Here is a 12544-nt window from a genome sequence, read left to right on the forward strand (position 1 = left end):
TCAATATTGTTTTCAAGTTATATTCATACTGGCACGCTGGAAGTATCGAGAAAGTAAATTACCAAGCTGTCAGCAATGAACCTAAATTAAATTATATTGCAAAATCGCACAGCATAGAGGTATGCACCAGACATATCATTTCATTCAGTAAATTCACTATGGACTTTGTGTTCAGGGTTGTCAGGAAATCTCCTTTGGCACGTCATTTACTACCAAAAATCACGCAATATCTAGTCACGCTTTGATTGAAAATTCATTTTTTTGTCGATTTCGGAATTGTATTTTAACGTCTGTGGTTTATTAGAAACAAAATACTTATGTCACATTTATGTCGTAGCGCTGCGTTTTTTTTTTTATCGTGATACTCAGCGGTAGCATTTGTGGAGGAGAGGGTTTCTTGCGAATGAAAAATTTCGACCGTGGAAATGTGTTGGATTTGATTTCGTTTTGTTCGTTATTGTTTTCCTTTTCCACCCGCCGATAGGGACGAAACGTCCATAGCGGGGCGGCTAGACAGAAATTTGTTTATGATTTTGTATTATTTTATGTTGCCTCTATCACCCCTCCCTCTAAGCACCAGAAAGACCACACGTGCAAATAAAAATAGCACGTTTACGCAATCGGCGGTTATATATTCAGAGCACCAGATCCGAAAAACAATTACATACTCGCCGATCGACATAGGCTGAAATCGTCCAGAAAAGCGGGGAAACGTCGATTAAACTCGAGGATACATCAGTGCAAGACAGTAAGTTGAATTATATACTCTGAAGTGTTAGCTTTGACGTTTTTCATAAATATTAAAGCTTTATTCTCGTCCTTTTGATACAATAATATTCAAACCTGTTATGTTGTAGCACAGTTGTAGGCCCAAATTCAAGTTTTTTTCCCCGAATTTCATTATCTCGGAGAAATGTGAAATGTAGAATCAAGTCAACAAGCCTAAAAGTGCTCAGTAGCTTGAAAACTAGAGTTTAGTCCTTTCCGATTCTTGTGTACTGTAGAAACATAACTTCCTCGAGCCTCTAGCGATTATTTTTCGTGATTAATTTACAGTCGTAGCTTTCTGTGTACCGGTTAATAGATTTATCGTAAGCCAAGTACAAATAACTATTCAAATTTGGGTAGAAAAAAAATTGTTTTCTGCGATGTGCTTTGCACCTGAAAGGACCTTGGAGCTTGCCAAGCGGAAAATTACTTGAATTGCACGTGCTGTGATTTTACTTCATTCTCGTAATTTTACGACAGTAGAATTCTATGTTTATGCAATCCCTTTCACTTTCATGTGATATTATCATACATAAGAATTCAATCTCTGTCTGTGCCAATCTGCAAGCTTTAGCTGCGGTCTCTACGTAAGGTATTTATAATCTTAACATTGCTGGTTTCTCGACTTTTTTTTGCTATGCAAATCACGTTTTTGATGACAACCGAGTGGTCTAGAGACAAAGACATTTTGAAGTCTTTGGATGGGGTTTAATTGAAAGCTGAGAATTAACCAAAATTTTATTTGTCCTCCCAGGGATTCTTTTTCTTCTTTCGTGGTTGTTTTTGCTGTTTTCTTGGGTTTTATTTTTTCTTAAGATCTAAAAACATAGCTGACGGTTGACACCCGGGAGTTCGAAGACATAATCTGTCACGCACCCGGCATTGCGTGACAGAAAGAGGGGCTCCCCGAGAATGGCTAACAACGGCTAGAAAGTTGTCTCTGTATTTATAAGCCGGAGGAGGATAACTTGGGATGTGTAAGGACGAGGTTTAAACAACCTTACATAAGGCAATGTTTGCTTTTATGAGAAATTACAATGTGTGATTTCATTCTAGAAATTAAGCTCATTTCAAAACAGCTTGTGTCTTAAGCAATTTCACAATAGCTATTTTGCAACCTGATTTCAGGGAACCATCCATAATTAGTCCTTTTGTCTTTTCAATCTTTCAGAATGGCCACCTCAACTTACGAAGCGTCGTACAAGAAATATTTTGGCGACAGATTCGACAACATCACCAAAAACTCTTCAGATGAAGAAGTTCGCAATCTTTATGATAAGTGGGCAGCCGATTATGATAAGGTATCAATAATCTCCTTAAGCTACAACCACGATAAAAACTCTTGGGACAACTTACTCACTTTCCTCACCCCTCCCCCGCCTCCGGTGAAGTATAATGTATCGGGAGGCATTGCATAAAAGTTGCTCTTTGCTTTTTTTTTGTTTTATCTCTGGGGCATGATTTTGCAGAACACAAATTGAACTGTACAATCATGATGACTGTTTTTTACATGATCCATTCAGGAAACATCGAGAGCGGGCTTGAGCTTCAACAAGCCTCTGGCCGAATGCTTGGACGCCGCTGCAAGGCAAGTCTTTCCTGAAACTCCGAAAGATCAGTTTAAAATCCTCGATGCTGGAGCTGGGACAGGCCTAACAGGAGTTGAGCTTTATAAACTCGGCTACACGAATATCGAAGCTTTGGATATCTCACAAGAGATGCTGAACGTAGCTGAAAAGAAAGGCGTGTACAAAAGATTTGTTTGCACTCCTCTGACAGAACAAAGGATTGCAGAGTTCGAGACCGGCGAATTTGATGCTCTGATTTCTGCAGGTGTCCTGGTAAAAGCTCACGTTCGTCCAGCGGCCTTTGTGGAGATGATTAGGATGGTGAAAACTGGTGAGTCTTGTCTAAGTTTCATTTTGTTTTCGTGGTGAGAGAGAGAGAGAGAGAGCGTAGCTGGAGTGCTGCTATAACGGAGCTTAAGCATTGACGACAGCTACGGTGGCGAAAACGTCTCTTTTAAAACGAAACCGTTTTTCTTCAAATTTTGCGGCATTCAGTCCAATTTGCTGAAAATGTCGAATGTATACAAATATCCGATTTCTTAGGGACTGTACTCAAGTTTAAGTGAAAGACAATTTCGTCGTGACTTCACAAAACGTGATTGATGGCAAAGAAATTTACAAATGAAGTGTGCCACACGTGCAAAATTGATGTTCTGGAACCGGTTCCTGAGAGGCCGATAAGCACTAATCCAGGATTATAAATTTGTTTTGTTTTTGTATTTTACCTTCCAATGTATTTTATTTGTGTTATGATATCATTATGATATCCCAGAGTAAAGGCTTAACAGTATTTTGTAAGCTGAAGTTGTATTTATTAGACAAGAAAACCTTGCTGAAAATTTGGCTTAATCCTGGGCTAAACTTAACCATCTTTCGAGGAGCTGTGAGTTAAGAAGTTGTAAAGTTAAGAACAAATATACCGCAACGTGACAATGTACAGCGTTACATAGTCACTTAGCCTGGTTTAGGTAATTATATTGCAAAATATTATTGACCAACTTTAGTCTCAAGTACTTTAAGTATCTTGTACGTTATCACCCCAATAGACCTCTTAATTTGTTTTCCCAATAGAGGTCCCAGGGGAATTTAACCATTTGTCTTTTCATAATTTATGCGTCGATATGCACGTGAATGAGACGAAAATTAATTTGAAAGAAACAGTTCCCTAGAGTATGATCACATGACCTGTATTGGGAAAACAAAACGTACAAGCTTTGCCGCAGCGGGAAGCTCTGTTCACAGGCCTTACTTTTACGCAAGATCGTGGTCACTTGACATCCTCAGGGTTTAGCCTAGTCTAACTGTGATTAATTCATTTATAGGTGGCCTTGTCATCTTTACACTTCGGTATAATGAAGTAGATGAATACCAACCAAAGATGACGGAGCTAGAGGAAGCTGGAATATGGGAAAAACTCTGCGGCAAGAAAATTTCTTATTTTGAGAATAAAGACATGCCCGGTGACGGCGTCGGCTTCGTTTACAAAGTTCTAAAGAAGTGATTATTTCCAGAATTTAGTTTCACGTAGGAAATACGAAAGGCTCGCGATAAACTTGTGCATGTCCTTTAGTTCTATCGACTTCTACCTCACAGCAGGGGCGTAGCTACTTGTGCGCACGGTACGCACGCGCGTACCTGAAAAAGACGAGGGTGAAAATACAGTACAAAAAAGCAACATTGATAATTATAAAAGATGAATTTTAAAAAAGTACGGTTTGCCTCAATTTATTCAACTCTGCTTATTCTTTTTTTTTTTATCGCAAACAACGTGCAGATAGCAAGCTGGGATGGTATAACGCGTGAAAGCGTTGTTTTTACTTCGGCCGGTCTTCGCAGTTCCGGACTTAATAGTTAATAAAGGTAGACATTATAGTCTGAGATATTGGCTTAATCAATGATGAGCGTTTGAGGTGTTGCAACTTACGTTATTTCCAATTCGTATACAGTAAAAAACGCTTAGGCCTACAACGTAGCGTCACCTTTGATCAAGGAACCGAAAAAGATTTGGGACTTGGGGTTTAGGGGGTGGGGGCCGGGTTTGGATTTGGAAATTTGTGCGTACCTCTGGAAAAATCCTGGCTACGCCCCTGCACAGGAACTGCACTTACTTTCGCCTTTGATTCTTTTACCCCATACAAACAATAAAAAGTATGAAAACTACTGGTGAAGTAGAGTGATTTATTTTTGCGTTTATTGTTGTTACAATCTGCAATGTTCATGGTGCCGTAACGACGGCGGCGGCAACGAGGACGTTAAAAAAGTAATAGGTTGATTACGCAAAACGACCACGCTTTTTTGTACATTTCTTTACCGTCCTTGCACGGCTACGACGTGAAAATGCGTAATTGCAAGTTTTGTGGAGGACGTAAAGGTGATGTTACACGGGACGATTTGCAAGGACGATTTTTAGCTCAACACATCATTCCAACATTGTTGCGACATTGTTTCGAACGAGAGAGCATTCTCTCTTGTTTCGAATGATTGCAAGATTGTGCCAACATTACAACGCTGTGTTGCGCCGAATATTGTCGTTGCGTATCGTCCCGTGTAACATCAGCTTAAACGGCGACGACGAAATTTCTTTCTCTCTCTCTAAACTTGAGTGCCCTCCTCGAGAAGTCAAAACCAGGGAAATTCGTCTACATTTGCAAATAGCAAATTGGAATAAACGTGACAGAGTTTGAAAACACGGAAATTCATTTTTAAATTGACATTTTCGCGGCGTTGCCTTCGTTGATGCTAACGCTCCCTACTATGTGCTTTCTGGGTGGTTTCCACTATCTTTACTTCTATTTGAAATACTCGCCAAAATCGCGAAATTAACTACCACTAAGGTAGACCCTTTTCAGTCTGTCGAGTTGGGGTGTCAGCCACGCAGGGTCAGAGTCTATCTTTTTTTTTTTTTAAAGAATGCTGTTTTAGGGTTACGTTTAGCGTTGATTCTAACCCTAACCCTAACATAACCCTCACCCTAAAACAGCATTCTTAAAAAAAAAAAGATAAACCCCGACCCCGCGTTTTGCTGGGTTCCCTTTTTAGGCAAGAGTAGTCAGTTACTTCGTTTCCCATCGAGAATTAAGTAAGTTTTAATCTAAGGTCATCACCAACCTTACCTAGTGAAGGCTTCCAGTTCACAAAAACTCTCCCTGTTCAAAATAAATAGTGAAGTTGTATGTCCTTGAACCATATCCTGTTCGGCGGCACATGGGAACCTCTCTCACTAGGAGATTCGAAGGAACTGCTATGTCCAACAAAGCTTCAATTCATGGTGAACGAGTGGTGAACGAGGGGTGAACGTACCAAAACATTTTCTCATTTTTATTTATTTATTTATTTATTTATCTTTTTATGGTTTAATTTGGGTTCAGTTTTCGGTCCACAGATGTTTTGGATTGCATTGAAAGCCGCAGGAATATTTCTGGGTTTTGAATTTTGCTCATCATTCCTGTCCCTTTAAATCCGTCTCTTCCCCCCCCCCCCCCCTCCCCTTCACCCCCGGTTGGGGATACGGGAAAAGGATTTCATTTCGACCTTTTTTCTTATACAGTAAGCTTTCCGTCCTGAACACTCTTAAGTGAGATCTTTATGTTCTCTTGGTGAGACTAAAATCTGTAATTTACACCCGAACCCTAGCTAAAAGACCTAAAAGATCGTCAAGATCGAGCGCTCACCGTCATTGAAGGCCATTTTCCCAGACTAAGAATACGCCCTTCCCCGGCCGGTTGGTACTCAACAAAGGTTTATACGGGTAGGTTCCGTCTCGAGGTCCAGCTCCTTTTGATCCCTTTTATGTACCATTTTTGACAGAAAGGTACCGAGGTACGCCTTTCGTATATCTTCCATTGACGAATGGTAGCCCTTTCTTCACACCTGGTGACCAAAATTAGCCTGCGTAGCTGGCGGTATTAATTGTCTGGGTGCGCGATTAAAGTTTTAGCGGCGGAGCCGTGATTCAAAAAACGGGGAATGGGGAAATGGGCAAAGTGTATACCCGTTTCAAACCAAAACGGGGCAAAAACCCCACCCGATGGGGCGACACATACCTATATGGCTTATAAAAGGGTGTACCCCCGGAACCCCAATCCACTGGGGGCGCCTCCCCCCGGGCCTGCGTCGCAGGTTTTGAATGTCACGTCCTGATAAGAAGGTGTTTGCTTACCGTAAATTCAAGACAATCGAATCCCGTTGTTATTTTAAAAAAATAATATCTGGCCTCGAAAGTGGTTGTAGTTTGACAAATTTGAGCGCTGGTCAAGACTGGTATGGTTGATTAGGAGAAGTTTTCGCAAAGACGGAAACAGAAGACACCTTACAATATTCACAAAATGGTCCCTCACGGGAAGTGGGCGTTCACGAAATTAAAGAGGTCGAAGGGAGAGAAACGTGACTGAAAAAAATCTGTAGCCAATCCCGGGGGGGTACTGCCATATTTGGGCTATATAGGTATGTGCCGCTGTGAAGGGTATGGTTTTCAAGCAGTTTACTCTAGGATAGGGTATATAAATCAGAGCGTTTGGGTCTAGAATAGGGTATCATTTTTTAGAAAACTGATCAGCTGGTTGAAGATTTTATCTAGACTAGGGAAACAGCTACTCTAGGATAGGGGGATTTTGGGAGTTTACTCTAGTATAGGGTAGCAAAATTCAGCTGAACTAGCTCTGGTATAGGTTAAGGGTTCCAGGGTCCCAGCGGCACATCCCCACCCAGTAATTCCTAAAGTACCCTCCCTCCCCCGGGTAGCCAATCTGGAAATCGTGACGGTGTGTAATGGAGTGCACGTCGGTCATGCTGAGTGGATTACCAGGACATGACAATAGTTCATCACGTGCAGTTATTTCACAATGTTTCACGGGGCTCATTACTGATATAAAGTACTTTTCCTCAATTACTTCTTTCCTCTTTTGCGCGAAGCGAAGTACCATACGCAGCCGGCCGGGAAGCAACGTAATAAGGTTAGTAACCTCAACGCATTCTCTTTGAGCTCCTTCAACTATCAACGACGTATTTTCTTTCCAACATTGGCTAGTCGTAATTTATGATTTCTTGTTGGACTAAAATATTTCACACTTTTCGGTTTGAACATTTTGAGTTCTCTATCGAAAGCTGGAGCGGTCATCTGCTAACACGAAGAATTATAAACTGCCTCTGTCGAAAATAAATCTTTTTGAGCGGCCGGATACAGGTTTCGAAAGAGCTAAAGGACTTGTTTCATGACCGGCAGAATTTCTTGTGGTTAATTTTGTATTTTATCTTTATTTATTTATCATTATTTTTTGTGCTATTTCGTAATGCGTACCCTAGAAGCCAGAGTGTTCGTAAGCACGGTTTATTTCACACTAGATATTTTGAAAACGACCTCTGGAGCCAGGGTTAATATTATTCCTGGCAGCCGGTCTTGCACTCTCAGATTTTTGTGAGGGGTGTTGCGAAATGAGATGAAGGGAAGACCTAGAGCAAAAAGACACAAAAGCCTTTTGCGCTTCGCGCGAAAATGTTACGCCGATGCTTCGAGGAATGATAAACCGATTTTGAGAAAAAGCAATGACTGTCCAGTTTGCAGTGAACGTTCTTTCCTCTTCCGTTCTCTTTGCGCCGTACCTACTGTCTTTTTTAGTTACCAGAACGTGAAAGGGATGCAGTGGGCATGATTTTATTCCAGACCGGGCTTGAGAGATGTTAAGAGAGAATTTCCTAGTATATGTTTCGCTTTGAATTGTTTTTGAATAATTTTTGAAATTCTAGCACCATTTTATTATGCTGATTTGTTTTCATTCGCGTTTTGTTTGAATATTAAATCCTGCATGAGTCAAAAGTATTTATTCATGGAACTGGCGAAGTGACAATAGTAATTGTTCTCTGTTTTCTTTCAGTCCGTTTGAAGCTTTTAATTCTATTCCAGTAATGACTTCTAAAAATGCTAGCTAGTTTTCTGAATAAAAACTGCTGTTTTCTTCTTCAATTTATCTCAGTTTTAAATATAAGCTTTATTGCACAACTACGCGCTGCATCTAAACATCAATCAATCAATCAATACTTTATTTGCCACTGTTAAAATTTCTAAATAAATCTATTTAGTCTATTGTGTAATCTAGTCATGTGGCAGGAGATCTCTGGACTCTGCAAGCATTATAGTCGAACAGTTTTCTAAGAGAAAGAACTATTGCAAGAATTCATTACCACGATGTACAATGTTTACCAGTCAAAATAAATTATAAAAATGTATGTGTAGATTCAGCAAATCATTGAAACGTTTTACAATTGAAACGAAGCTGCTATAAAGTCGAAACTCTCGTGTGGGTCTCTTTAATTGATTCAGACGTCGATCTTTTCAAGTACTTATATATAGAAGGAATTTAGTGGTTCGGTACATGAAAAGTTCGACTTTTGAACTGGCGCCGTTAAGTTGCGATTGACTGAGACCCCGTCACACTATTTCCTCTTCTCCTGCCTGTTAGCCAGTCAAGAAGACCTGTATTCAATTGTTTTAACTCCACATTTGTCTTTTCAGAATGGCGATCCAAACTTACGAAGCCTCGTACAGGAAGTACTTTGGAAATACATATGATAAGATCCACAAAGATTCTACACACGACGAGGTTCGCCAAGTTTACGATATATGGGCAGTTGATTACGACAAGGTATTGATAATAATTAGGTTACATAAATCACTTTCCGGCCGTTAACGAAATAAAATGGTGGGTTTTTTTTGGTGTGTAAAAAGATTTCGTCAATTATATGAGAGGTGCAAACAATAACCAAACCATGGGATTTCTGTGTCTCAGACGAGAGTTTGTTATGAGGAGATTGTTTAGAAAACAAGATATTTTTATATCATGCTGCTTTGCGAAGATTTGGTAAAATTTGATGTTTAAACCAATCAGAAGCGTAATACAGACAATGTTAAAGTGAGCACCTTTTTGCATTCTGACTTGTTGAACATCTTAAAAACAAGGATGGTGTTGAAATTTGTTAGTCTGAGGTAAACTGCCTAATATCAATGGTATGAATTTAAATTTTATATTAAGTATGGCATGATCTCTTCGCAGGAAATCGGTGCAGCCGGCGCATGCTTCCACAAGCCACTCGCCGAGTGTTTGGATGTTGCCGTGAATGAAGTCTTTCCCAACATTAAGAAAACTCAGCTGAAAATTCTTGATGCTGGAGCTGGAACCGGGCCGATAGGAATCGAGCTTCTTAAACTTGGTTACACTGACATCCACGCGTTAGATATCTCGCAAGAGATGTTGAATATAGCTAAAGAAAAAGGCGTCCCATATGGGAGATTTATCTGTTGCCCCCTAACAGAAAAGAAGATTGATGAGCTTGAAACTGGAGAATTTGATGCTCTGATTTCTGCTGGAACCCTGATAAAGGCTAACGTTCGTCCTGAGGCTTTGGTGGAGATGATTAGAATAGTGAAGACTGGTAAGCCTGGTTTAGTTTGGTTTATTTTGTGCTTGTTTCTTTTTGAGGACGTGGCTGGGGCAAATAGCCCGAATCTCGCTCCCATTTTACTTTGAAATCCCAAATCCCATCCTTCATACAAAGCAATTCCCGGACCCCGAAAAACCTATTGGGTTGCTCAACTACCCGTTCCTCGACAGTTGTCGATATTCCGGATTCCAAACCTAGGATTCGGGATTCAACAAGCAAACACTTCCCGGCTCCGGAATCCCGCGGATTCCTTTACATTCGGCGATCTATCCAGTGGAAAACGTAACTGATTTCAATAATACATAACCGCTGGAAAATGATTTATCCAAAGGATAGACTACGAGTAGTCCCCATTTTTCCTCAGCGATAGTAGAGCGAGCGAAACGCGACTGCGCGTGAAACACACCCCACCGCGACGTCTCGCCTTTCTCGCGTAGGTAAATTTTCACGCGCGCTCGCGTTTTGTTCGCTCTAGTCTCTCTGAGGAAAAATGGGGACTTCTCGTAGTCTATCCAAAGGATAGCGCTATCTACATTTGAAACAGGGGCCAGATGGTTACAGTGATTGCATGCATGGTACCCACTTGATAGCTCAATAGATATTTTTATCGTTCATAGGTGGACTCGTCTGCTTTTCGCTGCGTTACAATGAAGTAGATGACTACCAACCAAAGATGACGGAGCTAGAGGAAGCTGGAATATGGGAAAAACTCTCCGGCAAGAAAATCCCTTATTATAACAGGGAAGACATGCCAAGTTACGGCTTTGGCTTCGTGTACAAAATCTTGAAAAACTGATTGTGTCACTTTTATTTTATCATTATTTTTTTGTACGTCTCGCTGGACCTTCGACCTTGTTAAATAAAATTAGTATCAGGACACTGCTTCTCATAAGGAAGTTATTGTTTTTTAGTACGTTATGGAACTGAAATGCTCACTTTTTTTATGTAGCTCCTCCCCTCTTCTTAACCCACACCGACATTGTTATTCCCACCATTGAAGGTCACATTGAATAGAGGGGAGGCGGGGAGAATGGGGGCTGAGGGTTTGGCTGGTAGACTGGGCAGTAAGCTATTTTGCAGATGTGTGCTCAAGTGCCCTGGCCTCTGAATAAAAGTGAGGCTAGCGGTGACTTTGTTTTGTTACAAACCTTGCTGCTTTTCATGTGCAAATCGTGGTACTCTCTAGCCTGGGACCAGGCTCTGCGGTGGGGGAAAAGGTCCAATAGGAAAAAATATAGGCGAGCGAAGCGAGCCTAGCGGTGGTCTAGGGAGGTGGTCTTTTCCCTCCATATATAACCTTTTGGCTCGCTTCGCTCGCCTATTTTTCCTCCTTTTTTCCCCAATGCGGAGCATGGTCCCAAGCTAGGTATTTCTCATGCAACAAGCCCGTGAACATGATCATTTACATATAAACAACAAGAATGTTTGTAACTAAACAAGGTCACCGCCATCGTCGCTTCTATTCAAAGGCCAAGGCACTGAGCACACAACAGTAAAATTGAGAGAGTTTTAAAACGATAACACCCACTTCTCCAAAGTCATGCTCCAAGAGTGACTTTCCAATGGGTCAAAATACCCTGCAACAACTTAAAAACATGGTTTCCTTTGACCATGGCATTTACCGAAAGGCAGAATTATTCAATTAAGTGAGAATTTTTTTCATGCCTTCCCAGTTCGACAATCTTCCAAAATATTTGGACGTGTTGGACCTCCTGACATGTTCTTGTCATTTTATTATTATCTTTTTTATCACTGCTTCACTGTCGGCTTAGGAGTTCTCGCTAAAACAGATTCAAGCACAAAAAATTATCCGCAAAATCTTACTTAGCTTGTAAGTCCAGATCTGCTACCCTCTTCTTGGGAAATGCGTTGTGTGACAAGAGTGACGAGACACAATGGTTGCGTTACCTAAACTTTTTAATCATTGTTCCCGTTATAGTCCTGCTTTGCATCTAAATTGATTAGCATACAGCATTTGGACACTCTTTTAGGGCAAGTAATCACAAATTTAATATTTCAAAAACTCAGTTATCAGAAGCAGCCTTGTGGTGCAATGCATTGAAACGGCTATTTCGACTCTCTCCTTTGCTATTTTTATTGGGATACCCAGCAGGAGCCTCTGCATGAGATGAGGAGGGACGACTCCCCGGGGAGGGGGTACTCCCTCACATAGCCTACTCGGGGATGTACCACTGGACAGGGCATGCATTTTGACCTCTGTCTCCAACAAAGTTTATAATTTCCGTGTGAGTCTGTCCTAAACAGGGTATATAATTTCGTGAGAGTCTGCTAAAAGGTATGCCCTGGAAGATTGATTTGATTTCCAAAAATAATTTCGAATACAAAAGCAATGACTATGACGTGAAGTTTACTAAGTTTCGAGCGAGTAGCCCCCTCTCCCCCCCGTCCCTGGAGAGAATTTGTATTACGGAAAGTGTCTCACTTCCGGTTAACGTGCATCGTCGAGAAACTTCTAATTGCTTTTGTTTCTGTACGCCATCGAATCAGTGTCGGCCGGCTAGTGAGGAAGTGGAATACCAAAATACCCGAAATAAACCTTCCAGTATACCAAATAGTATACAAATACTAGTGTAAAATACAAAAATCCTTTCACATTCGTGGGTTAAAGAAACACTCGTATTTTCCCCCATACAAATCTTCAGTATTTCGAACGTTACGCAACAATGCCCATAATCTTTGCACTTAAGGTTTTTTGTTGAGGACAACAGGTGATGCAACAGAGTCCAGAGTTCATTCCCTGACCGAGTAAGAGG

At 40.9% G+C, this 12544-nt stretch overlaps 2 protein-coding genes across 4 annotated transcripts; both read left to right on the plus strand.

Annotated features, from left to right (window-relative positions):
* Positions 1–601: 601 nt before the first annotated feature.
* On the plus strand, positions 602–4517 carry LOC140930891 (methyltransferase-like protein 27). Of its 3 annotated transcripts, none has more exons than XM_073380610.1 (4): positions 602–747; positions 1931–2069; positions 2292–2667; positions 3659–4517. In XM_073380610.1, exons 2-4 carry the CDS (start codon positions 1941–1943, stop codon positions 3835–3837), a joined length of 684 nt encoding a protein of 227 aa, XP_073236711.1. In that variant the 5' UTR covers positions 602–747; positions 1931–1940; the 3' UTR covers positions 3838–4517. The 3 variants fall into 3 exon arrangements, with proteins under 3 accessions (XP_073236711.1, XP_073236710.1, XP_073236712.1); XM_073380609.1 differs by having other exon boundaries at positions 610–748; positions 1940–2069; XM_073380611.1 differs by lacking the exon at positions 602–747 and adding an exon at positions 1221–1360 and having other exon boundaries at positions 1940–2069.
* A 2602-nt stretch (positions 4518–7119) lies between these two features.
* Positions 7120–10652, plus strand: LOC140929587 (methyltransferase-like protein 27). The gene is made up of 4 exons (XM_073379339.1): positions 7120–7288; positions 8845–8974; positions 9383–9761; positions 10388–10652. Exons 1-4 carry the CDS (start codon positions 7122–7124, stop codon positions 10564–10566), a joined length of 855 nt encoding a protein of 284 aa, XP_073235440.1. The 5' UTR covers positions 7120–7121; the 3' UTR covers positions 10567–10652.
* The last annotated feature ends 1892 nt before the right edge of the window (positions 10653–12544 follow it).

This window comes from Porites lutea, chromosome 3, assembly GCF_958299795.1.
Source record: "Porites lutea chromosome 3, jaPorLute2.1, whole genome shotgun sequence".
Taxonomy (NCBI): domain Eukaryota; kingdom Metazoa; phylum Cnidaria; class Anthozoa; order Scleractinia; family Poritidae; genus Porites; species Porites lutea.